This window comes from Podarcis tiliguerta (assembly GCF_965153285.1).
Source record: "Podarcis tiliguerta genome assembly, chromosome: 6".
In the NCBI taxonomy this organism is placed as follows: Eukaryota; Metazoa; Chordata; class Lepidosauria; order Squamata; family Lacertidae; genus Podarcis; species Podarcis tiliguerta.
Genome location: NC_139539.1, coordinates 79,406,691 through 79,433,210, shown reverse-complemented (window position 1 = coordinate 79,433,210; position 26,520 = coordinate 79,406,691). Strand labels below are relative to the sequence as shown.

The 26,520-nt window shown below is 50.7% G+C and overlaps 2 protein-coding genes across 16 annotated transcripts in view; one reads left to right on the top strand and one right to left on the bottom strand.

The window, feature by feature from the left end:
* The window catches only part of LOC310679760 (uncharacterized protein), a 111,930-nt gene continuing 85,410 nt past the window's right edge, over nucleotides 1-26,520 (bottom strand). For 11 of the 13 annotated variants that reach the window (XR_014512494.1, XR_014512495.1, XR_014512496.1 and 8 more), the window contains one exon: nucleotides 5,608-6,914. Coding sequence is in view for 2 of the 13 variants with exons in the window: in XM_083445428.1 (XP_083301554.1) it covers nucleotides 11-131 (121 nt within the window). In the remaining 11 variants the exon portion in view is untranslated. Of the gene's footprint in view, nucleotides 132-4,572; nucleotides 4,926-5,607; nucleotides 6,915-26,520 lie in introns of those variants that run through there. The other 2 variants (XM_083445428.1, XM_083445429.1) reach the window with 2 other exon arrangements.
* LHX9 (LIM homeobox 9) overlaps nucleotides 14,257-26,520 on the top strand; it is a 37,630-nt gene continuing 25,366 nt past the window's right edge. The window contains exons 1-3 of one of the 3 annotated variants that reach the window (XM_083445371.1): nucleotides 14,257-14,549; nucleotides 17,403-17,605; nucleotides 21,309-21,679. In XM_083445371.1, the coding sequence (XP_083301497.1) occupies nucleotides 14,376-14,549; nucleotides 17,403-17,605; nucleotides 21,309-21,679 (748 nt within the window). In that variant the 5' untranslated portion in view covers nucleotides 14,257-14,375. The remainder of the gene's footprint in view (nucleotides 14,550-17,402; nucleotides 17,606-21,308; nucleotides 21,680-26,520) is intronic. The other 2 variants (XM_083445370.1, XM_083445369.1) reach the window with 2 other exon arrangements.

Sequence of the window (26,520 nt, the reverse complement as noted above, 5' to 3'; positions counted from 1 at the left end):
TGGGCTGCCTTCAGATGAAGGGGAAAGATGAGCTTCGGATCGGAGCCTTGCTAGCTGCATCTGTTCCCATGGAGAACAACTCTTGCTCGGCCTCTCCGCAAGCCCAGGGTGCTATGAGCGGCGTTTGACATCTAGGAAATGGAGAATTCAAGAAAGATGTGGCTTGCCCAAGGCTGCCTTGGAAATCGGTGTCATTTTGAAAGAAGGAACTGCAGCGCGGGTGCATTGCAAGAAGCAACTCCGAAGTGTTAAAGTGACCTGACTGTGTTTATGAATACAAGCTTCCCTAAGCACTTTTATGGGTGGTTCGATAAAAACAAGCATTTCGCCATACCTAATGGTTTTAACCATTCTTCCTACCGTCTGGCAAGACGTTAAAGAGCCCCGATCCACACATACAGGTCTCAGCGTTTGGTGACTGTTCGCTAAACAAGCGTGTAAACGCTCTCTGTGGGAAAGGACGGCATTTTAGATTGTGCGTAATAATCAGGAAGCTTTTCCGTAGAGTTCGGGACTGGTGCTGCAAGCATCCCGTGCATGTGTGAATGCACCTTTCCTGATATTGCCGCATGGCTGTGTGGACACTGCGGTAAGTTTGATGATCGTTCTATCCACCTTTAGGTCAAAGGAAAGACGTTTCTGTGAGGAGGGAGGGTTCAGAATTGCTTTGCGCAAGCAAAGGATCCAGCATTCAGCTCCTCCAGATCACCGCAAAGGGTTCCGTTTCCTGCCAGACCTGGACTGCCATCTTCACATAGGAATTGACACCGTGAGACTGACTTCGTAGCAAACTCCGCTTCAATTTGGCTATGTGGTTTAGATGGTTTGCTTAGAAAGCAGGGGAAGGCGCTTTTCTTAGCCCAGGGGGCCGCATTGCTTTCGGGAGGCCACATGCCAATCAATGGTGGGTGGGGCCAGAAGCAACAAGTGGGCGGAGCAAGGAAGGGGTCATTCCCCATTGCAAGCGGCCAGAAGTCGGCGTTAGCTCCGCCCACACGGAAAAACGTTTCTGCATCACCTGCAAAATGCATGGTGACAGTTCAAGGAGACTTTAGAGCCAGGCAGAAGCGCCCCAGGAGGATCAAGAGCAGGGTCCGTGAGGGTGCGTGGCATAAGAAGGGCGCTTAGCCTGGGAAGCAGGTTGAGGGCCGCATCTAGTGCATTGAAGGGCCGCGATCTCTCTGGCTCCGAGGTTCCTTTTCTGTAAGCCCCGCAGGAGGCAGACGCTCGCATGGACCTGCACATCGCAGCGTGGTCCTGTTGCTGTTTACTCAGAAGTAAGACCCACTTCCCCAGTAAAGCGAGCACAGAAGGAGCTGTCTTGTAGCTGGGTGGCTGCTACACACACCTTTCCCCTTCATGTCAAAATGAGTTCAAAGGGAACTTTTAGGTTGCCCAGTCCCGCGCAAGCAAGCCCCACCGATGCCCGTGTGGGACTCGATCCTAGGAAACGGTGTGCCTGGCGTTTCCAGACACGGAGCCCCTCCAACCTGCCGCAGCAATGAGTCTCGAGACACCCTAAACATCAGCAGGTTTAGCTTGGCGTCAGGTTTGCAGCCCGTGGCACCCAATTTCTGACGCCGTCCACAGTCGGGAGAGCAACTCTCTTCGTTTCCCATTATATTCTCCTTGCGCAAAACCATCTGCCAGCCTTTCCTCAAAGAGCTGCTTGAAGCTAGACGCAGCGCTTCGATCAGCGTCTGCTGCCCTGGTCACCTGCTCGCCTCCTTGCCTTGCAGGTGGGCAGCTGCGGCCTCTGTCGTAGCTTTGCATAGACTGCGCCCCCGGGCGAGTGAAATGAACGAAACAATTTGCAAGGGTTTGGAACAGTGAGAGAGCCGGCGTACGGAAGTCCTTCTCCCTCCCTCCCTAACCCTCACATTGCCTGGAGAATGCAAACGGGGAAGGGCTCTAACTGAGTGGCAGAGCGTCTGCTTTGCATTAAGAGGGTCCCATGATCAATTCCCGGCATCTCCAAGTAGCAGGGGCGCCATCTTGCCCTCAGGATTGTGGGTGCCCGCTGCCGCACATGGATGTGCAACATCACACGGACACACCTGCACCTAGTGCGTGTGATGTCATGCAGCCAACAGCCAGCGAGGCACCCTTCTATGCGGTGAGGGACTCGGACTTGGAGGCATAGAGACTCTGCTTCCCCTAACCAGCCCCACCACCCAGAAAAAAAATGCCTCCCTCGCTGGCTGCGAAGGACAGAGCTGAACTGCTTCTCTCCCTGCTGGCTTTTGTCATTGACTTTGTGGGTGCCTGGCCCCCACAATTATATTATTGTGGCTGCCCAAGCACCCACAGCTCCCTGAAATTGGCTCCTATGCTAAGTAGGACTGAGACAAAGAGGCCCCAACACAAAACTGGGCCTCTTTGGTGGTGGCGCCGCGGCCGCTCAATCTTTGGAACGCCCTTCCTGCAGAGACTCCGCACGTTTCCTTTTTTAGACGGCTGTAGAAGCCTCTTTGAAAGCAAGATTTGAAAGTTGGCTATTCCGCAGCTTGTAGAGACTGTCCTGCTTTTCACTGAGACAGGACATCTCGTGGTGGTGCCGCTGTCCCGCCCCCCCCCCCTTCTAAATAGCTTGTTTTACTGTTCTTCCCAATGCTCCAATTATTGGGGGCGCGTAGCGGGAAGGGCGAGTGGGAAAGGTCGAGGAGCCCCTAATGAAATCCACAAGCCCCGCTCCTCCGTGGCTGTCTTCAATTTTAGCCAAATCATTGCCTTCCCCAAACAGTAGCGAAGGGTGGGGTGGGGTGAAAGGGGGCACTACAACAAGTAAGAACGAGTAATCCGAGAACTGGTCTTATCTTGTTAACCTTTAGATTGTGTAGGATTTAACGTCAGGCGCTTTGGAGAAGGATGTAGATGCCTTTTGTATTTTTCTGCATGCTGAAAAGCCTCCCTGCTCTCTTCAAAAACAAAACAAAACAGAGCAATGAGGATTCGGCCCATAAGGTTCTGCCCTCTTTCTCTCCCGGTTCTTCTTATTCTTTACCTCCCCGCCCCGCTTTAAGGAACCTCTGACGCCAGAAGAAAACCCGGAGCATCTGGTTATCCCACAAACAGAAGGCAGGGTGGGGTGGGGGATAGAGAGAGGGGGGGAGAGAGACTCCAAGCGCTATAACCTCCGGCAGGTCCACCGCAAGGCTCCTCCCCACTACTAAAAAACCCTCAATTATTATTATTATTATTTAAAAGGCCACGTGAGTAACACACTGCACCCACCACGCCATTAGGAAAGATGAAGTGGCAGACTTAAGGTGGTTCCTTCTGGGGAAGGACCACTTCAGATTGCTGGTGAGGGGAGCGGATTCAGATTTGAGAAGAAATCCCACCCCCCGTAAAAAGGACTCTGCGCGGAGCACATTAGTACACAATGGAGAAGAGGTTGAGGAAGTTGTGTTTTGTTTTGAGGGGCGTTGTGTAAACATCGGAGGCTATGTCCACAATACCGCGCCCGATGCGCACACCTGAAGTGGTACAGTCCACAATCCAAGCACCTCATTCTGCCTAATGCGTCGAATTTATCGTGCGTAAAGAGATGGAGCCGAGGGGGGTACCCTACTCTTTAGCTGCTCTGAGGCATATAGGACGGCGCTTAGTAGGGCGGAGGAGATCTCTGCTCGGAGGTTTGCTACTTGTCTTTGGGGCGTAAATGGAGACCTCGAAGCTCTTATTCCAGCAGTAGGGAAAACACTTTGTGAGGTGCTTTTAAAGCCAAACCAACTTAGTTCCTCCAACTAAAGTGGGACCAAGCTTGTCTCTCCACATCCCACCCACCCCCCATCCCTTTGGAAAGGTGGCCATATGCCACCCTCTTCTGTGCCTCGGCACAAAGACTTTCCCCTCTCTCACAAACACATATACACTCCATTCACTGGAATCGTCGAGTTTTAGAATATCTTGCCCAGTATTTTTGACAACTGGGAAGTGACGGTGGTTCGGTGGCTCGGTGGCACGATTTATTTAGTGTCTAAAATACAGGACGTTTTTGTTGTTGTTGTCTTTTGGAAAAAAGAGAAAAATAAACAAGAAGTTTACGCGCCGTGAAGAAGTTTATGCGCTGTCTCGCCCACTCGCGTGAGACAGATTTCTTTCCCACTCAACTCTGGTTAAATATATTCACGTTCTGTGTTGTTGTTGTTTAAAAGCCATTCCTCCCAGATATGAACAAAGTTGATCATCCCATCCATCATCAGTCGATGAAGGAGCTGATCACAGAGAAGTATGAGGTGGAACTGAACTGAGAAAGGTTGCGCAACAGATAAAAGCAGAAAAGAGGAGAGCGATTTCTCATTATTGATCAGCGATCAGTTCCCCGCTCCCTCCTGTTGTGGATAGAAACCGCGATTTTTTTATTTTTTATTTTTGTGGTTGGTCGTAAACATGTAACTTTGGGAATTAATTTTTATTCCACTCCAAATTTCTGTTTTTAACTGAATGGCATCGAAATTCCAAGTAAGGCGTTCTTAGGGTCGGGCTGCAAATAACCAGGAGCAAAGGAGCCCATTCGTAAGGGTCGAGATCCCTTCGCCCCCCCATAAAATATTTGATCCCCCCAAGTTGATGGGCATTGCCATTCAAATATTTTATTCAAGTTGACATTCCTGTGCAAGAGGAAGATGGGCTTAGCGAGACAATCGACTGGGAACTTCACCTGCGGAGGCAGCTCGGTTGAAATGGGCGCCATCAGCCGAGCAAAACCACTAACCTCCTTCATTTCTGGGCGAAGGGGCGGGGGCTTGCGCAGGAGACTTTCCCCCGCGTCGATTGCGTCCTTGCCCTTTTCAACCCTGGGAATAAAGTCTGTGCAGTGATTCTCCCCAAGTCTTTACAAGTTGATTTCCAACCCTCGCCTTGTCTCCCCTGTTTCTTTGGCCTCGGTGGATCGCTCTTTCAGGGGCATTGCTGTCATCCTAAGGAAAGAGCAGCAAGAGTGAATCCCTTTCCTACAAGCACCTGATTCTTTATTTAATTGAGTTAAGATGGGGCCCGTGCTTCTGCAATCCTCCCTGCTTTCCTTAGAATAATCCTGTGCGTTTCAAGTTCCTTTTTAGCTGGCCAAGCCAGGTCTTCTCTCCGCATCCGCGGATCAGATCAGATCACATCAAGTTGACGATTGAGAGAGAGAGAGAGAGAGAGAGAGGAGTTATCTTTAATGGGAAGGCATCAGACATCCCGTAGGCTAGCAACACTGGTCTTTTCCCCCTATATATATATATATATATATATGTATGTATGTATTTCAATATACACAAACACACAGAGCGCGCACTTTCAGACAAGAAGAGGAGCGCGCAGGAATCGAGGCTGAGGCGCTCTTGTAAATCAATCCACCTAGACCTGAATCCTGGCAAAGCGAAGGAAGGTTGCATTGTGCGCCAAACAGCGGCTCCCCCCCTTGATGCGTCTATTGGGGAGCGGGGGGTGGGGGTGGGGTGGGGAGGAGACGTTTGGCAGCTCCCTTCATCCCTCGTTTCCAATCACGCTCTTGGCTCCCTCGTTTTTCTTTACCGCAAGGTCTCCCTCACCTGATCACTGATGGAGTGCTAAGCAGGCAGACCTCGCAGCTTTGCGAATACTGGCAGGTAGGGTCCGATTTCATTATTATTAATAATAATTATTATTGCTTTTCATTTGCTGGGAAGGGGAATTTCTATCTATTAGTATTACTACTAGCCGCATTTCTACATGGGATTATAGATCCCCTCAAAAGCAAGGCGCTGTGGTAAGATGCCAGAGGTTAGACATTTGCCCCAGTTCTCCATAGAGGTGCGGTGGAGATTGCGATTGCGGGGCGGCGGACGGGAAGAGAGAGAAAGCAAAGAGAAAGAGAGGAACTCTCATTCCCCACCCCCACCTCCAATTAGCCTGTTTATTTTAATTAACGCAGGAATCCTTTGCGAGAAGGACCAACCTCCTCCTCTTGGTTACATCACCGCGTCTCTCCCTTCCGTTCCTCCATCCCCAAACCCATCCCCCTTTCTTACCCCTTAAGGAGGAACCACTTTGGGGCCCCCCAAATAAACACCCCTTTCTAGAGCTCTTCAGGTAAGACGCTGCCTTGAACGTTTGCTACGGATCTCAGGGTTGTTGCTGCTAATAACGATGGCGATGGCGATAAAAATAAGAACAATAACTTTTACAACAGCAACCTGCATTCCCTCAGGTGTGTTCCCATTGGAGGCATGGAGATGTGTTTTGAGTGGGTGTGTGGGTGCCTTATCTGGACAGGAACCGGTCGGTTGTGGAGCTTAGAAGTCAAGCTGGCAGGTTTGAGGGCTGCTTCAAGGGAAGAAGGGGTTTCTTTGAGCCGCGGGGGTTTTGCATCTGGGCTCGCCAGAAATCAAACCAGCCCTCCTTTTGCAATGTGAATTTTTACGCGCTCCCCGTGCGCCTTTTCCCTACCTCGGTTCGCCTCGCCTCGCCGGCAAACTGGCTTAAGTCGCAGGCGGGCGAGGTATACAAGGAGAGAGCTTCCATTATTAGCTCCGGAAGCCCTTCTCTTGAAACCCCCTTCGCGTTAGAGACCCAGCCGCCGCCTCCCCCCTTTTTACGCTTCTCTTTCTCTGGCTGGGGGCTGGAGACCTGCAATCCGGCGCCAGGGGCTTTTCTGTCCGCTTCTTTAAAAGCCCCTCGTTTCTTTGCTCCAAATCATCCTTTTTTTCCCCGTTTCAGTTTAATCGCGTAGGAGAAAACTTTTATTTCTCTTTCTCATCTGAATATGGGCATCCTTGGAAGGTTTCTTTTGCTTCTTGCCCGTTGGTCCCGGCACAAATGAGTAATAGTTAAAAAAAAAAAAAAGATGAGGGAACCTCATTAACAGCAAAAAAGCTGGTTCTTGAGACAACCGGAGGAAACAGACAGGGGGAGGCAGGCGAGCCGAAGCTTGGTACCTCTGGAACCTGAAATTGAAAAAACAACAACCCTGAAACGGAGTCCCTAATAAAGACTAATAAAAAGGGGAGAATTATCTTGGAGGGACTTTTGCCTCGTTTGACATTTTGATTCCGGTCCGGCGCTTGATGTGCGTGTGAGATTCAGGAGGCGATTACCAAAACAATTCTGCTCCTTCTGGGCGCTTCCTTTGTTTTTCTAAAATATAGAAAAAACGCGCTCTTCAATACAATGGGCTTGAACGAGGCTCGCTTAAGCAAGTCCCACTGATGTCAAGGAAAGGATCTGAGCACGTGCTTCGTTGAATCCAAGGAAGCCCTTAACTTTTATGCCCACTAGGTGCCTGAAAGATGCATCTTCAGTGGAGCTTACTCCCATGGAAGTGTGAGTAGGCTTGCACCCTTAATCGTAATATTAATGGTCCCTTCAGCCTATACATCTATGATTAAGAGTGCAATCCTTTGCCAACTCAGATGAGAGTAAGCCCCACTGAAGACACCCTGGGACCTTTTGCTTTCTCAATGCCATCATCACACTCTGGAGCCAACCTGGAGACAGTTATGTTTCATCGCCAGCCAGCTCTGGAGGCCCCGGACAGGGATTATAACGTTCCAAACATAGCTAGATCTATCGTTAGCTCCCTCTGGCCGAGGAGAAGATCAGGGAGCGGTGTCTTTTGAAAAGCTGGGGGACGTCTGAGATCCAAGATTCCCCTGAAAGGAGGAATCTGTTGGTGACTTTTGGTCCACAGTCACTCACACGATGAAGAGTGACTCGCCTTGTCCCTTTACGCAATGATGTGGATAGAATCAGTCACCCTTCTGAGTCTCTCACTCTCTCTCTCTCTCTCTCACACACACACACACACACACACACACACACACACTTTCAGGTCCCCACTGCTCTATTAAAACGGAGCCCGGCCACTTTCTGTTCAGAGGGAGCCAGTGCGTAGAGCAAAATGATTAGCCGTCTCCGCTTTCGGGTTTCCTTATCCTTCCTCTGTCTAATTATTTGTTGGTCAGTTATTAATCCGCACGTGGATACTTTGTCCTAGAGCCAAAGACAAGCCCCCTTCACGCTGTAATAGGCTTTAGACCCTCGCCTGTGGCGGAACAGGGGCCGGACGGAGGGTTCCAGTGGCTCCCCTCCCCATCTCCTCTCTTCTCTTGATAATCGCTTGGATTTCTATTTTATTTCTTTAAACCCTCTCGCCGGAGCATGTTCCTTGCCTGTGCCAAAGCCCGGCTGCTTCGCAGGCTCGCCGCCAACGGTTTTGTTGCAGAGGCTGGGGGAGCCGTTTACCGGGGGATTAGCCCGAGCCGAACAAATCGCCCCCATCCATCCTCCACGCGCCTTGAAGCGCGGAGTGCAAAATCTGGAGCTTTGTGTTTCACTACACCCTCATATTCCGCTCCCTCCCCGCAAAAAAACCCCTTCTCCTCCTACGACAATGGACAAGCATGATGGCCGTGTGGAAACGACGCTTGTCACTATCTACCATTTAACGCTCCGACAAGGAGCGCCGATTATCTGTCATATTCAGATTCTGTTGTAAGAACAGGCTTGGTTTCCTCCCCTTTGGCGCTTCATCTATACGAAACGATGATTACGATAACAAACGCAGCAACGATAGCAATCCACTCTATTTGTTATTAATTATGATGGTGGCAATAATTATGATAATAAATAAATCCGCGTTTATACAGAGCGTCCGGGAGCTTCTGCGCCCAGTGGATCCACAATGCTTGACACCCCCCAAAAAAATGTTTTTCCTAATTTGGGGAGTCTACAAGCTCTGTTTCCCTGCAGGCCCCAAACAGGGAAGGGCCCTCTCTTCCAAACCCAAAGTATATGCCAACAAACAGGGCACCCCTCGTTTAGCCGCTGGCTTTCACCTTGCGCGTCCTCTAGGATTTCCCGAGCGCGGCTGTATCTCTCCGTCTCTCCCACCAGCAACTTGTCTCCTCCTGCCCCCAATTGCTCACATACCCGGGGGTATTTTGCCAGCTCTTCCTCCGAGACGCCTCCTTCGCCCCCTCCAGCCTTCCTGCAAGCGGCAGCCCTTTTCAGCTTCTCGAGGAAAAAAAAGGGAGATCTGGTAAAAAGAAATTGAAGGAGATTCACCTTGACTGCTGAAAGAAAGGCCTTCGGAAACTCGCCGGCTCTTCGCAGGAAACTCCTCAACATCCTTTCTCCGGGGGAAGACCCGGGAGGTGCTGCTGTCCAACACAACACGCCTTATGGCGAGAATCCTTTGCGCCTTTGACCTGTGAGGAAACCCTCATTAAAGTCGGTGAGGGGTTCGTTTTTGGGCAGAGAAGCATAGGATCGGGTTGCGCCCTTGCGCAAGAGCAGCAGCAGTGTTCGGGGGTGCTTCCGAGGACGGTGGGTTTTGGATGAGTGTGTTTAGATAAGGTGGGGACACTCAGGTCTCCTTGGCTGAGTTATTACAGGAAAAGAAAACACGTTGTTGTCATTTCTGTAGGTGTTTATTCCCCCCCCCCCTTGCAACAACACCGCGAGGTAGGTTTTGTGTGAAGGATGAGGCACCGAAGGGAGTCGTCTCAAAACTATCAAAACTTGACCCAGAGCAACTTTAGGGTTGCTTTTCATGAATGAAGTGTGCGTGCCCAACTCTAGAGAAAAGGAGGCGGGGTTTTGGTTACGTTATTATTTCGCTTCCCCTCCCGTCTAAATTTAGGACACGATCCAGCCAAAGTGAAGCTCTGTCAAGATCCTCATTGGTTTCAAGGGGAGAACTCTCCCTGGGCTTTTCAGTTTTCAGTTTTGCGCCTTAAGATTGGAAGCACCTAGAGGCTGCAGCGTCTCGGATGGACCTAGCGTTTTTTGTTCTGCTCCTGCCGCCGTTCCGGCTTTACCTTCAAGAACAAGCAAAGGAGTCTGGAGGGGGAAGGGAAGAGAAGCTAGCAACTTCCCAAGTGCTCTCGCTTTTGATTCCAGACCCAGGAAGCAAAAGAGCTTCAGACCGGAAACGGTTTTTTCTGGGGTTCTTCTGACCCGCTTCCAGAAGAGAAGAGGGAGCCTTCAAATCCTTTCCAGAGCGCTCACCTGGAGAAATCACCTTTCTAGAGATCACTTTTTCCATCGGAACCTCCAGTTCCAAGACAGAAAGATGAAAAGGCGAAAGCAAAGATAGGCAGACAGGCAGTATAGTTAGACCGTCATCATTTGGGAACCAGGAGATCAACTGCGCGTTTATGGTTTAAACTGCAGGTACCCGTCCCGGTCTGCAACCTTAGTGTTGCACCCTAAACATGTTCACTTAAAAGCAACCCTGTAAGTGTGCTTGGAGACCTAAGAAGAGTCCTACTGGACATCGGGCCAGCGACCACCCAAAGCCAGCAGCCTGCTCTCACAATGGCAATCTAGATGCCTCTGGGAAGCCCGCAAGCTGGACCTGGTTGAGCCCTCGGCGCCCTGACTTCGAGCGCAGCAGAACTTCGAGTCGCCGACCCTTATGCGCAGAAGCAGCCTAGGAGTCTCTGGAGAGAATGCAAAGTATGGTTCGTGTCACTAGAGGAGGGTGGCTGGAGAGGGCGGCGAGGACGAGGCCTAGCCCAGCGCCCCAGTGAGGAACATGGCTTTAGGTCCCGGCCCGTTATTGGGGCCCAGCATTCTGTTTCCAACTGCGCTCGGCCAAGTGCCTCCTCGCGTTCAAGAAGCGCGAGAGAGACGGCGGCCTGTTCCATTTTGCTGTTGCCCCTAGCTGGCTTTAATTTTAGCAAATAATAACAAACAAATAAATAAATGAGGGTGAAGATAATATATACAGTATATGTAAAAACCATTTATCCCACCAATGGGCATCATGTGACTGAATCATTCGGTATCCTGTCCTGACTCTGTGAAAGTGACTCTCCCAGTGAGAGTCAAACTTGCCTTCTTGCTTGTCAGTTGCCAGTATTAACCCGCCCTTCCATTACATCAAACGGAAATGAATTTCACGGTTGCTGTTGTTTTTAGTGCATATCGCCTTTCAGCTGGAGTGCCAAAGGCGCTTGACAGCAAAACCTTACGGAGCTTTAGAACGAAGCTCCTTTTGACTCCACAGCTCCGACCTCTTAAATATCCACATACCCTCTTTTGACCCCGGATCTGTAAAGGTGTTTAAAACAACGAGAACAAGTGTGGTTTTTATCACCTACTAAACGGTTTTAGACCTGGCGGTTCAGGTAACATCCAAACGACAGAGCGATCCGCACTTTTCCTGCCAACAAAATCTGATCCGTCCCGTCAACGAGCAAATCCTAAACTGCCCCTCTTTTTCACTCCTAGCCTCACATTCCTGTAGATCAGCTTAACCCTATCCGTCTCTGCTCAGAACACAGCTCCAGTCGTAGGCTGCAATCCTGTACGCGCTTCCCGGGGAGCCAGCCCCATCTACTGCAGTGGGGCTTTTTCAGAAAACGCGCTTGAGGCTGCGCGCTTAGGCTGCAATCCTACGCCCACGGAAGAGCCTGTTCATGGCGTTCAAGTGGACACGTTTCTCAAGAGACGTGCCTGACTACCACTGAGAGCGGAGGCCGCAGCCACACTTATACTTGGGTCCGGAGAGGCTTGACCCACAGTGGGACTTCCGAGGGATTCACCGGAACGAGCTCATAGGGCTGCAGGTTCTGCTCCATTCAAAGCCATCGCAATTCTCCTCTAGGATTCCAGAGGGGAGGCATTGCGCCCAAGGAAAGTCTTTCCACTGCAACCTTTTCCGGCCATCCAATCTCTCTGTCTCTTTCTCTCTCTCTCTCTCTGTGTGTGTGTAGGTCCTGCCGCAAACAAGCTTGATCCGTGAAAAGTCCTAGGTCTGTCCTTTCTCTCTCTCTCTCTTTCTCTCTCTCTGTTCCTCCACCGGTTTCTGCGTCTTAGATTCCCCTTTCAATGGGAGATTTCTCTCCTAATTGCATTACTTACAGTAAATAGACAGCCCTGCTGTTCTGGGCTGTGGCGTGCCAACAGAAAGAGAGGAATTCTTTGTGTGTGTGTGTTTCAAAAAATTATAATCCAAGCTTATTTCACTTGATTGGCTTTCTCTTCTCGGTTCGAATGTGTTTTCTGAGTTGCTTTATGCCTTTCGACCGGCTGATGCAGAGGGAGAGACCTATCCAGACGCAAAGGGCGCCCTTTTCCATCCCACCCTCGCGCCCCACGACCAAAGAACCACTAACAAACAGTACGGGGAAGGAAGGTTATCTCTTCCAGCCCTGTAAGGTCCGTGGCTTGGAAGGGAAGTGTTTGGGGGCAGTGGAGGCTAGTGATGCCATTTCAGGAGTCACACTAGACTCTGCGGCGGGTATTTCTGAAGGGAGACTTGCTTCCGGGGAGGTCAGGAAACAGCCGGTCGGGGCAGCGGTGTGAAAAGTCAACAGGGAGGCGAAAAAGGGAAATAAATGTACCAAAGAGAGGGGAGAGAAAGAGGAGATGAGGATTCCTGTGTTGGCCCCAAACCTAAAGGATTCTCCCAAGGTGGAAGGGACCAGGACCTGCCATGGACCAAGCTGTGTCCGGAGGGCGGAAACAGCTGGCTTCCCAGGTGCGCTTTTTTTTCTGCCTGGAGAAGAGCTCTGTGGGACTCGAAGCTTGCGCCCCGCAGCTGAGCAACTCCGCTGATCCAACTGAAGGGGTTTTCTCGATCACATGATAATGGCTGAAAGCCCTTAAAGAGTTGAATCCTCAACTACTAAACCCCACCCCATTAGGGAGTTCCCAAAACCTGCTATTCCTTACTTCAAATATGTTCTCAAATTGAGGTTAATGTCTTTCTAGGTTCAGTTGTTCCCTTACTCTAACATTATACCACGCGTCCCCTGCCTTTTTTATCTTAGGAGGTCTGGAATTAGATCAAACCCATACTTTTAAACACTAAAACGGTAAGAAACAGAGAAGTTTCTTCTTTCGGGTCTGCCTACGAGAGATGAAAAGGGCTCCTCCAGAAAAGGCATCTCCCAGTACACGCAAAGTCCCGCTTCCCGATCCCCAACCTGCGAGATTTCTTAAATCTGCTCCCTCGGTTCTTTCGCGTGGAATTGGGGGCCATGGAAGCGATCAGGGGCTCTCTCCCGAGTAACCGGCTTGCCACTCTCGGGGGCGCGATCCCGCTCAACGGAAGCATCTGGGCGATTGCTAACCGCGTAAAAATGTGCGCAGTGCGATCCTGTGGACCTTGGCCAGGAAGTCGGTCAGTGAATTGATCTTAAAATCCTCCCTCCCTCCTTCCCAAGAAGGCGCGCGCAGGATGGCAGCCACGTGCTTCCCCGGCTTGCTCAGCTCAAGGTGGGACTTGGGGATTTGCTTAAGGTGGAGAAGATGGTGCCTCTTTCTTTCTTTCCAGCAAAGTCCCTCCAAAGCCCAGATTCATTCAAATAAATCCGCCTTATTTCTCTCTCTCTCTTACACGCACACACACTTTCCCATTGTTAAAATGCGTTTTGAACTTGAGTACTGAACGCCGGATGGGGATTTGAGGAAGGGAGATGGACTGGGGGAGGAGGGGGTGGGGGTGAGGGTGGGAGGAGCAGGAATACAATCTGGGCCCACACAAGCCAACCCCCTAAAAAAAAAGGCCCCCTCCCTCCTCGTGGTTGCAGGGGGGGGTCTGGCTCTCCCCCTCCCTAGGAATATTTGTCACCGCTCTTGCCCATCTCTGTGGGGGCTGAGAGGAGTTTGACAGCTCTTTGTTGTCTGTATAAGAAGGGAGTTTGCGGGGAGGGAGGGAGAGTTGGGGGGGGGGGGAGCTGGTGGCAGCTCGCGGGCGAGAACTCCTCCTCCTGAATTATCCAAAATGGGTTGGCTTTCGCCTCCAACAAATTGGACGGAGCCGCAGAGAGCAGCAGTCCCAAATCCGACCTAGAGGCAAGTGGGAACTTTTCAAGCAACCAGGGATCGCTGCTTGGAGAAATAACCGACCCCCCCTTCCCCTGCACCCCCCCTGACAAACCCTTCTTTGGTTTTAATTTGTATATTTATTTGATTTTTATAAGTATATTAATCTCCCCTTTTGGGGGCCATCATAGCTTTTGCTCACCTCCCCCTCCTACCAAAAAACCTCCCGTTTTTCTAGTTCAGGAAGCTGCAAGACAAGTCTCCGCTTCGTGGGTTTTTGCTTCGTCTCTGCTCTGCCCAATCCCTCCTTCCCCCCTTTTATTTCTTCTTCTTCACACTTTTTTCTCTCCTTCCTCCCTTTTTTTGGGGTCCGGCGTCGTTTCCCTCCTTGTCCGCCCAGGAAGGCGCCTTCTTCTTGCGCCACGAGGCGGGGGGCAGCCCCGCAAGAGACCCTCCTCCTCCTCCTCCTCCTCCTGCTCGCCGTCCGTCCGTCCCGCCTCGCCTGCCTTCCGGGCCCGGAGCCGCGACGCTGCTTCCCCGCGGGCTGTCTCGCCTCTTCTGCCGCCGCCGCCGCCGCCTCCGCCTCCCGGCGCTTCGGATGCTCTAGCCCAAGACTCTGGGGCCTGTATATGGAAATAGTGGGGTGTCGAGCCGAAGGAACCGCTTGCCCCTTCCGCTCCCCAGCCATGCTTTTCCACGGCATCTCCGGAGGCCACATCCAAGGCATCATGGAGGAGATGGAGAGGAGGTCCAAGACCGAGTCGCGCCTGGCCAAAGGCGCGCAGATGAACGGCCGGGAAGCGGTAAGGAGTCATAGGCGCGGGGCATCGGGGGTGTCGGGGGAAGACGCGGGTCGCCAGCCTGAGGGACGGGAAGGGAATGGAAGAGGCAGAGCGGGAGGAAACATTAAAGTGTAGCTAGAAGAATCAATCAACCCAAATATTGCAGGGGCATCGGAGCCTCTTCTTCCCATTCCCGACAATTTCTTCTCGCAAAGTCACCTTTCTGCTTGTTTACATCCAAGCCGAGATTGCCCAGATCGCGGGCTTCCCTGAACTCTGAGAAAGTTGCCGTTTTAAAAAGAGCATTTCTCCACTTTGAAATTCGGGAGGATTTTTATTCGGCCGTTTGAATAGCCACATTTTACTATCTATATATTGCAGCATGAGCCTACGAATATTGTGAAATCAGCTTGAGTTTTCATTCCAAGTAAGGTCAAGGAAGAGTTCAGTCCTGTTCGTCGTGGTTTTGTTTTGTTTGTTTTTGTTTCGGTTTTTTAAAAAATGTGATGCAAATAAAAATGAAAGCGGGCTCCAATCAAAAAGTCCAGCCCGTCTGAATTAAGTAAAAATATATAAATTTACTAGAGAAGACGCTCCCCTTGAGTTGAGTGGGACTTACTTCCGAGTAAAGAATCTCAAGTTTGTTCTGGATCATTGCAGGTTGCGGTTAAAACCATATATTTACCACACGCATGCATGCATGCACTTATATATACCGTCCGGTATACGCTTAACAGCCGGGTCCTAATAAAACGCATTTATTCGGAAGCAAGTCCAGGGGCATTTCGCCTTTTGTTATGTTATGGATTAAATCTGATTGCAACAGGACTGGAAGTAATGTTTAATATCTCCGTGTCTAGCTCTAGCAAGAAGCGGAGGCAGTAATTTACGCGCTGCCGTAATTTCTACACCTTGGCGGAGTTTCACTCCCATCCGCATACCCAACATCTTGGTACCAGCATCGCCATTTATATAAAAGCATTTCCTTTGACTTTTCCCCCTCAAAAAAATTCGGACAAGATTTCTTCCCGAACAAACTGCAAAGGCCCATTTAAAGTCCAACATAACTATCAACACACAGTGTTTGTGGAGAGGGTGAAGAGACCCGACTTAAAACGAAATATTCTCTTTCTAAACTCTTCGAATGCTGGGAAGGAATTCTTTTCGGCTAATATATAGATTACCTTCGCTTTTCATCCCTAACGGCGCAGCTTGGGCGGGGAGGTGGGGAGGACAGCACCCAAACAGAACAGAAATCGGTAGTGATATTAAGTTTAGAGAAAGGGCTGGTTCTCGCCGCCGCCCCCCCCCCCGCTTCCGGAAATGGTAGTAAAAATGTCTCATAATTTTCACCGGAATTGCATTGAGGAGCATGAAGTAAATCCAGAGCTGCACGCAGGCTAAGCCGCTTCCTTTCAGATGGTTTAATTCCCCGAGAACTCTCTCTGTGTGTGAGAGAGATGAAGGAAGTTTCCTTTTGCTCCTAAATCTCAGAGCTTCCGTTGAGCACCCACAATGAACCGAAGGAATGGCCTGCAAGAAAACTCAGCCTCGCCTCTTTGAACTGGCTTCTGGGTCCTCGCCCCATCCCCCACCAAGTTCATTAAGGAATTGGAGCAGGCTGGATGGGGGGGGGGGAGGCTCTGCTTGGCATTTCAAGCGCTTCCCTCCTCCCAGGGCTTTTTGGGGGGTGGGGTAGGAAGATGATTTCCCCTTCTTCTCTTTTTGGGATTCAACGGTATTCGTATTTTTAATCAGCCGGAGGCTTAGTGGCGTCTCCCAAAAGAATCCTTTCTCTGCACGCCTCTGATTTTCTTTCTTTCTTTCAAAAGATAAACTTTTGGAGAAAACAAAAGCAACACACAAACCCCCTGCATCCATTCAGATTTTCATAAGATGTCGTCGGCTTGGGAGAGCTTCTCCCGCCTTCCTGACTGATCGCATTTTGGATGCAAAAATCCAGGCGATTATATATTTATATATATTATATAGAAGTGGGAGATGGGTGGGAAACGGCATTTCGTCTTTATTTGGCATTTCCACCACTCTGAAGAATTTGATCTTTCTTTCCAAACTTCTGCAATCCGGTCCAACTCAGAGATGTTAGGCCCGGTGTGATAAAAGGGATTTTCTTTCCAGTAAACATGGTTTGGAGATGGAGCTTTTAAAATCCTACTTTTAAACTGGAGCCAGACTTCCTCGGGAAAGTCGCCCTTCAGATCCCCCCACCCCCTTTTTTTTCGTATTGAAGTCTTACAGACCGAGTATTTTTTAAGGCTTCGCCTCTGATTATTTGCAAGAGAACGGAGCTGCTTTCGGTTTGCCGCCTTCAGGTCTTGCTTGGGAAGAAGCTTCTTTGTAGGAGGCAAAAAATTAAAAATAAAATAAAATAAAAATGAGGGAAATAAAAAGATCCTGGCGGTGGGCACTACAACAGGGGGGGGGGGAGTTAAATCGGTATCTTTGGAGCACAGAAAAACGCAGAAGTAAAACCTTGCATTGCAATCCGCTCCCTAAGTCCAGATCTTCCGCGGTAAAAGAGCGGCTTCTTCGCATTTCTAAGGCTGAAAGTCCCAAGTCTGGGTCCTTGGAAAGCGCAGAAAGTCTGGAAAAACGCGACGCAAAACCCACCCAAACCGCCTTGTAGTCGGGAATGAGGCCATGGCTAAGCTATAGGAAGCCTTTGGGTGCTAGAAACGGCGAAACCCCTGCAGATTCTCCTGCCAAAAGTTATTTAGGGGTTGCCCCCCTTGAGACCCAGTGCGTATGGCCTTAATGGGGGTTCGTGGAGATCCTGGGTGGGTCTGATCCCGCAGCCCCGCTTTGTTCCCATCCCTCCCGGAGTTGTTGTTGAGTGTGGCTCTCCTTCCGCAGAATATGCCCCCGCTGAGCCCGGAGAAGCCTGCCTTGTGCGCCGGCTGCGGAGGGAAGATCTCCGACAGATACTACCTGCTGGCGGTGGACAAGCAGTGGCACCTGCGGTGTCTTAAGTGCTGTGAATGTAAACTGGCGCTGGAGTCCGAGCTCACCTGCTTCGCCAAGGACGGCAGCATTTACTGCAAGGAGGATTATTACAGGTAAAGTACCCCAGGTAGGGGGGAAGAAGGGACCCCGTTTGGGGAGCGCCACGTGGCCCTCTGGGACTGCAAAAGACCGCTCCCTCCTCCTCCCGACCAGAAAAGGTGCCTCCACAATCCTGGCTCAATTGGATTTTCCTGGGAGAAATCAACCAGGAGCCGAGGGGCACTTCACACGTGCATGATTTCCACTTGGGTCGCGTTCGCACAGATACGGGTTTATCAGTCTGCGCTGGCTCAACTGCTTACACACTGGGGTTCAGCTGCCCCGCTGAAAATGACTTTCACGTGTGAATGGTGGAAACCTCCCCCCCCCCCCAAATGTGGGAAGCTCAGCAAGAGCTTTCATGTCCTCCCCGATTGTTGTGGTTTTCGAGGGCGTCGCTTCAGGCGTTTAGCTGCTGGGGTGGCGAAATCAAAGTGACGCACGTGATGCCCGCGTGTAGCACTGAGCGTGTGTGTGTGAAATGTTGCGGCGCGGAAACGAGCAAACATCGGGTCATATAAAAGTCCTGCTCTAGATTTCAGAACGAATGCGTGCATCAATTGGGTGGGTGTGAAGAAAGCGTGGGTGGCAGCGCTTGGTCTGCTAGGGGACCATTCACACGTGCAAAATAATCGTCCCTCGAGTCGCGCACGTGTAAATACGCCCTCAAAGGCCTCGGCTTGAGTGCAAAGGAGAGCCTAGAAGAGGGCTGGGAGAGTGTAAATTCGGCTATTAACCCCCCCCCCGCCCCAATAACTCCTAGTAGAGAAAGGGCAGCCTTAGCTCTCTCACTTCCGCATGGGACGCTGGCAGAGAAAGTGCCTCCTCTTCCAGAGCATCGGGATACAATTCAAAGCAGCGGGAGGGACGCTTGAAAAACGGTCCTAGGCATGGGCGGGCTATATCCTTCCCAAAACATTCCTGCCAAAAACACCCCTCCAACACACACACACTAAGCTGTGTGTTCATCCGAGTTTGCTTCCAAACCTGAATCGGGTCGCCGTTTTGCAGCTCAACAAGCCAAGTCTCCTTGCGTTGAATTTCAGTGAGATTTGCTGGGCTGCAAACCCTAACCCTGCTTGCTTGGAAGCCCCATCGCACGATTCAATCATTAGGATCGCGCTGCTAGTCCCTGTTGAGCAGCAAGGCTGCTGCCCTCATTAAGCCGGCTGTGTCCTATACTGCGGGCCTTGAAACCAGCGGCGCGGGCCACACTGCTGGTCCGGAGGAGACGCTCTCCTGAGCCCGCAGCAGGCGGGCGACAGCTTGGCCTGGCCTGGCTTGGCTTGGCTCTCCATCCTGCAGCTCCGCCAGCCCCTCGCTGCTGGACCGGATTCGGCCCTCCCGCTGGGCAGCCTGGCCGCGCGCTCTTGTTAGCGCTGAGCTGCCCTCAGACAAGCCTTGTTTGTGTGTGACCTCCCCCCTTGCTTAAAGAGACGCATCCGGATTTCGCCAGGTCCCTCCCAGCCTTTCCGAGTGAATTATAACACTCCTGTTTACACCCCGGCCCGAAGTTAGAACAATTGCCCATTGATTTCCAACCAAGGGAAACGGACTCCAAGAGACGTGCGCCTGGAAGCAGAGGTGCAATCCGGAGTCAGTGCCACTGACCGACTTCGAAGGGATGGGGCATAGGGTTGCAGTTAATGAAATCTTCCCAAAATTATGGGAAAGGGTATTGTTTACTTGCCCCTCCCCCCTTTCCTTTCCTTTGGACAGCTTTTGAGAAACCTAGGAAACCTAAACTTAAAGACGATGTCCCGCTGTATTCTCAGCTTTATTTCGCAGCCTTTCCGCAAAAGGAATCTGCTAAAAGGCTCAGATGATCCTGACAGAGCCAAAATAAATATCCGTGCCTAGAATCACATCACCTTCCCGGCTCCACAGAACTCCTCCCCGGAGAGCATGATCAGTGTATACCGGCGCAATGTGTGAAACTCTTCCTCTCTCGGGATGGAATGAGCAAAGTTAGCCTGTTTCGGAGCAGGGCAGGAGGAAGCGTGTTCCTCCGCCCTTGGGGACAGATTGTCTTAGTTTGGAGGTCCTGCGGTTGTCAACTCAGAGCCGGCTCCCTGCTCTCTACCTCCCTCTTCCAGTCGAAAAGGGACGAAACGGATCCAGGGGGGTGGATGGCGAAATGTCCTGGAGCATCAGATTTGGGTTTCGAGAGCTATGGAGATTTGTCAGGAGGAACTTCCAGTATATCTAGATTCAGAGCTTTTTAGGTTTCCCACTGAGAAGACTTAATTGAGCCTGTCAGCTTAAACCGTCGTAAAGAGCACGTCTGAATGCGTGCAAAGTGCAGTTGCCACTAAAAAGGCAACCGTGGAACTATCAAATCTGAGGTTTCGGTGCGCAGTTGAATCCCAGAGACTCCTCGACCCCCTCCCGACAACGTGTATGAGTTGACTCCTTGCCTGATGTAGGGCGTCATAATATTTGGTTCTGTGGGCTGTCTCCCTCTTTCATTACAAAAACGGAGATGTGGGCTGATGTGCTAAGCAAACCTCAAAAGTTTAGTCGATCAACTGGTTAGATGAATAGTTGAAACGCTTGAAAGATGCATGCCTATATACATTGGTGCTAGGGTTTCCAATAACAAAAATATTCATATATACAGTGTATTCTATATTTTTCATTCTCGGGTGAGGCCTGCAGCAACCACACTGGCACATTTCGTTCCCTCCCCTTCAGTTTATTCCTTTCCAATGCATGCCGATTTGAAAGTGTGCTCAATCGAGGGACGGTCCTTTTAATCGGGTGACAACCGTAGGAACCAGCACGTGTGCCAAGGGCATAAAGCATATTTGCTCCTTAAAAATGCGGGGGCGGGGGAGGATCCCGCCATTTTTGCCATCTGGATAGTCTCGCTACAATCGCTCGGAGGAATGGGGAACTCGGGCAGGCACATGAGATAACGGGGGAGACAGGTGGGGGACCCCGGAGCATGTTAAGAGAGCTTGCTGTGACGGTTTGGGGGCAGGATCCGGCCCAAAGGAATGGCTTAGAAGTCCGGTTAATTCCAAAGGAGAGATTTAACCTCTCCAGGCCTCTGTGGAACTGAACTGTGGCCTTATTCTGCACCCCTCTCTCTCCTCTACCTGTGGACGAAGAAGGAAAACCTGTTGGGTTCAATGGGGCGTAATCGCAGGTAACGGGGCGCCCCGGGAGGAGCAGGAGAACCGGAAAAATCACCCTCCCCTTGAGCTAGATCATAGCCACTCCACTGTGTGTGTTTTTTCACTTTCACTTTCCTTCTGTCTTCATAAACAAAAAACACTGATTTATCGTCTCTCTCTCCTTCCATATTTGAAATGGGGCAGCTGAAGTCTCGTTTCTCTGTCTGATTTTTTTTAAAAGTCCTTGCTACTCCGGATTTAGAAGAGGGCCAGGCCACTCTTGCAAAAGCTTTTTAAAAAATAAAATAAAAAATAAACGAAAAACGAAACCCTTGCCATCCGTTGCCCAACCAAGAACCCCGTTTCTCCTTCGCCACAACTTCGCCAGCCCTTGACGCGTGTAGCCCATGCAGACGACCACGTCGGTTGGTTTCTTGTGAAAACTACGCGCATCTTCGCCTCTCGGTCTCCTGAGCGTTCGCAGGCCGCTTGACGCGACAAGAGGTCCGCAAAAGCGTGGTCGTCTGGATGGGCTCGGCGTGCCCGCTGGCCCCTCCTGCCGCCCGCTGGCTCTAACGCTGTGCGCTCTTCCCTTCAGAAGGTTCTCCGTGCAGCGCTGTGCCCGCTGCCACTTGGGCATCTCGGCCTCGGAGATGGTGATGCGCGCCCGGGACTCGGTGTACCACCTGAGCTGTTTCACCTGCACCACGTGCAACAAGACGCTGACGACGGGCGACCACTTCGGCATGAAGGACAACGTGGTCTACTGCCGGGCGCACTTCGAGAGCCTGCTGCAGGGCACCGATCCTGCCTCCTACCCGCCTCCGCAGCTGAGCTACACCGAGCTGGCGGCCAAGGGAGGAGGCCTGGCGCTGCCTTACTTCAACGGCACCGGCACGGTCCAGAAAGGCCGGCCCAGGAAGAGGAAGAGCCCGGCCTTGGGCGTGGACCTCGTCAGTTACAATTCAGGTGGGTGGCGACCCCGCAACTAGCCTCCGGGGCTACCGCGGGGGGAAGGGAGGGGTGAGCCTTCCTCGAGGAACCAGTCGCCTAACTGGCTTGGGCGTGGACCTCAAACTCGCCCTACACGCCTCTAAAGGCCGATTCACACGTGACACGCCGCCGACACGGGGAGGGTGGCAAACTCGCTCGATTTCCCACGGGTTTCTTCCTCTCTGAACCCCCCCTGGGAAGTGCTTAGTTCCAGAGAAGAAAGGCGGGGAAGGGGTGGCATCTTAAAGGTTAGCAAACTGGCTTGCATGAGCTTTTTGTGGGCTAGAGAGAATCAGATGCAGTGTAGGTAAAATTTTCGGTGTAAAGAGCTCACGTCCCATTCAACTCCATGGGACTGAGTTCTTCTGACGCAACGTGTGCTCCATTGAATTCCCTCCCGCCCTTGGCATTTATTTTCAGATTTAGGTTAAGGATTCCGCACAGAGAAAAAAAAAAATATCCCACGCAGCTCACTGACCTAAGGAGGGGAAACTACCGGGATCTTTCTTATTTTCTCTAGAACGCTCTTTTCTTGCTCCTAGAGGACGAATTACGACCTACCGTACTTTGACTTTAAAGATAGGACACAAATACCTTTTGATTTAATTTAACTCGACTTCACTGGGACACGAGAGTTTAGTTGGAATCAGAACAGAAGCAGCTTGCTTTCCATAGAGGTGGTGGTGGCGGCGGCTGGGGGGCTAAATTTTAGTGCTTCCGAATGTCCAAAGCACTCCACGTATTACTTCGTTGTAATCCTTGAACCAGCCCTGTAAGGTAGGCCCATATTATGACCCCCAGGTGACAGATAAAAGGGAAGGAGAGGTGGATTTCCTTGAAGCGCCTTAAAGTTTGTGCGGCAGAGGAGAGATCGGGGCTGGGGAATCGGAGATGTTTCTTACGACGGGATCCTCTGAATGTCTGTTCAGAAGCAGGTTCCCCAGTGTTAAACGGGCTTTACTCTCAGCTAAATGCGCATAGCGCGCCTCGCTGAACTCCATCGGACCGACCTAGGAGAAGACGCGCGTAAATTTACGCACTAAGCTACAGCAACGAAAAGTTCGTTTCTCAGCCATTGCCCTTCTCATGGCTGGCTGAGAATTAGGCGGCCCGATCAATTATACTTGCTGAAATATCAGCAATACCATATTACTGGGTGTTGTTTGCGAGGGAAACAACCATCGCAATCCGCCTGAAAGGCAAGTGAGAATTATTTTCTGGTGATACTGTGACCATCATCAGGACGCACATCCCAACCCCATTTTCTGCCGGGTCTAGTCCCGTTTCTAAAACGGCCGGGCCAGAGCCTAGAGTCCTTCCTGGTTTCAGGATATATTGGCCTCAATTCGAAACCGAGATGGCTGCCCGTCGGATGCGTAAAGGGGAGCGCAAGCCTCGGCGGGGCCCCCGCAGACTGTGCCACGACCTCCAATTTAGCCGTGAAATCGCCCCCTCGGAGGAGGTCCCTGAGCATGAAATTTGTGGTTTGCTCGAATAGAGGCGCTCCGCGTTGCTTTGTCCCTGGCTGGATGGTGAATGCGCGCAACTAAAGCTAAACGCAGAGCTGGATGTATGTTTGAGAGAATCTGAGCTCATAGGAGGCAAAAAAAAATTGAAATTGGGTGGGTGGGGGAGAGTTGACCCTGTTGAATCTGGACCATTCTCAGGGAAAAGAAAGTCAGGGCCCGGGGTTTCTGTTTTGCAATACGGATTAACCTGAAATGATGCGCTCCGCTCTCCTAACGAACATGGGAATCTGCCTCATTCTGCCATCTATTGTCCACTAAGACTGGCAGCTGCTCCCCCAGGGCTTCAGATGGAGGGCATTCCCAGCCCTGCCCGGAGATGCCGGGGCCTGAACCCGGGACCTCCTGCCTGCCTGCAAAGCAGACAGATGCTGTGCCAGTGCGCTCCTGCTCCAATCCGCGCTAAACGAGTTTTGCTTGCTTGTCTACTGGAAAGCGCCTTGCTCCGGATTTCACTCTCCCGCGCTAGCTGGAGGCACGAAGCTTCTCCTTCTTTCCTCCCTCCACCCCCCCCCACCTTTGGCAAGGAAGAGCGAGGCAATTTCGTGTCCTCTGATGCGGAGGGAGGGGGGGAAGCTAGAAGAGGAGGAAGCCGAGTTTTAATTGTTGGCTGTTAATTGGAGATGACACTGGAATCTCTGGCAGCGGAGCCGCTTCTAGGCTAGGCGAGATGTAGGAAGGCGAAGCGAGAGAGCGCGCTGAGGCGCCTCTCCTCTCCAAGGGGGCTGGGAAGAAGGAGTGGGGGGGGGGGAGAGAGAGAGAGAGACTGAAGGAAGGGCTGGGGGGCTGGGCAAGGCACTGGGATTGCTTTCAGAGCGTCATGCGTATTCATCCCACCGCAAACTAACAGAACCCCAGCCAATATATGGAATATAGATTTCAAACAATGCATGCACACAGTCTTGGAACTGGCAGAAATCGTGGGGTTGGGCTGCAGTCCTGTTGCCCCTCACCTTAAACCATACCCCTCAACCCCGCATTTTCTAGCTTTTACTCTGAAAAATTATTAAGTTTCTAGCATTTGTAGAACCGGAGACAGGAGGCAAACGGTACGGATCTTCCCACTGAAAACGTAGACTGCTCCTCAATTTCAAGGTTTTACTTTTCCCGCTCGGGGAAAAAAAAATCCTGCAACTGCCCAGCTCCGAACGAGCCCAAAACATATTTGCCAGACAGAGAATCCTAGCTATCTTTTGAACAGGACTGGGCCACAATCCAGCCGAAATGGAAACTTTTTTTAAAAAGCTACAGTACGGAGGAGCTTTTCGTTGCAATCTTATGCCTGGGTCTACTTTCCAGTAGAACACAATGACATTTTCCTTCTGAGTAAATCCGCTGCCGAACAGCGCAATCCTATGCGCGTCTATTCAGAAAAAAAGAACCAGACATTACTCTCAGGTAAAAAGTAGGTAGGACTTCAGAAGCCATCAAAGTGATTCGACCAGGTTGGATTGTACCATTTTCCTCCCACACCAGAATCACGACCCCCTGTTGTTTGAAAATAGTTGATTTCAGTGAAGGCTTAAGTTCCTGCCTTGGGCAACTTTCGTTAAAGGCTTGGGAGCATCGGATTCGTTGCGATCATTCCTTTTCGCTTCAGAGCGTCTCTCTCGCTCTCTCTCTCTCCCTCCTTTTTCAAGGAACAAAGCAACCCTCCCAAGAAAATCGCTCTTAAAACAGAGCACTTTTTTCCCCAGAAGGAGACAAAAGAAAAAGTGTTCAGTGTTTTCTGGAAAGTCATGTTAGTTTGGAGATAGAGAGCGAGAGACAGAGCAGACAGATGGAAAAGGCTATACCAAGACGGCGTGCGCTAGTTTAAGGGCTTCCAACTTCTCCCCAAATGAAAATCGGCCCTCATTCGTTTGGATGTCGTGTGTAGGAGAATTTCCCTGTGGATCATGTCCACAACCGGTTAAATATAATAAACTGGATAGGGAGGGGGTGGGGGAAAGAGGAGTCAAGTTGGCCTTGTTCATCTTTTGATGCTTACTCTAATTTGGCTGGAAAAGTGAAAGGCAAAACCCCAAACCACTGGAGTAGGTTGTCCTCAAATTAGACAACCTGCCTCTTTGTGCTATTTATTGCAGAGCAGATCCGTGTCTCCAAAGGGAGGCAGAAGGGACTAGCCTAGAATGTTGCTGAGTTAATTTCAGAGAATTAAACCTTAATCGTGAACACACATGATATCTGTAGAAATAAGGGCCGTTTACATTAATTGCAGACAGGATTGTGGTCTGAAGGCCCCATGGTTTTCAACAGGAGAATGAAGCACCTGCTTACATCTTTGCCCAAATCTATGAATGTTTTGTCTTTTTTTTTAGTGCTTAACGTTGGTTAGATCGCGTGCAAAATGAATACAGAGCACTTCCTTATTTCAGGATGTAGAAATAAGCAAGTGCTCCAGTCACACAGAAATGATAAGCTAAATCTCAACTTTCTACTCTGTTTCTGATCAGAGTTACTAGGAAGTAAGAATCGCAAGGCAAGAGTGCATTCAGAGAGTCTAGGCTGTCATCCTCCCTTAGTTTTGTTGTTGTCTTCACTTGGCCTGTAATAATAGAGGAACTGGTTTATTTAGCACAGGTGTGGAGAACCTCCCCCCCCCCCCATGTTAATGAACGACAATTCCCATCAACCCTAGCAAGCATGCCTAATGGCCAGGAATGATAGGAGGTGTAGTCCAGTAATATTTGGAGAGCTAAAGATTCCCCATACCTGATTTAGCTGGAGGAAAGAACCTGGCAACAGCCTACTTCATTAGATGTGAAGGTACTGCCTATGAAATCTCAAGTCAGATAAGCCACTTAGCAGCACAATCCTATGCATGCCTACCCAGAAGTAAGTCTCATTGAGTTCGGTAGAGCCTACTCCCAGGTAAATGGGTACAGGATTGGCACCTAGGTCATCTTTGCACAATGCCACCTCTCATTTTCCCCACACCTATAATGCAAAGGTAAATCTGACCAAAGTAGGTACCATGTTTAGAAACAGCTACCTTCTGCTTTCTGTTCCCCATTAACAAGATTCTAAAGGACACACAAACAGGGGAAATGAGGTTCCAATGTGCTGTTAGGGGAGTGTGTGTGTGTGTGTGTGTGTGAGAGAGAGAGAGAGAGAGAGAACCATCTACTTGCCTGTAATGGGCCACTTTGGATTTCCACCCATCCCAAATGCATCCCTGATCTCTAATTCCTAGTGATGTAAGCTCCCAGGTAAAATTGCAGGATCCAGGTGGAATTCTGTGTATGCATCTTTGGGTGTAATGGCGAAACCCTGGAAGGAAGTTCCACC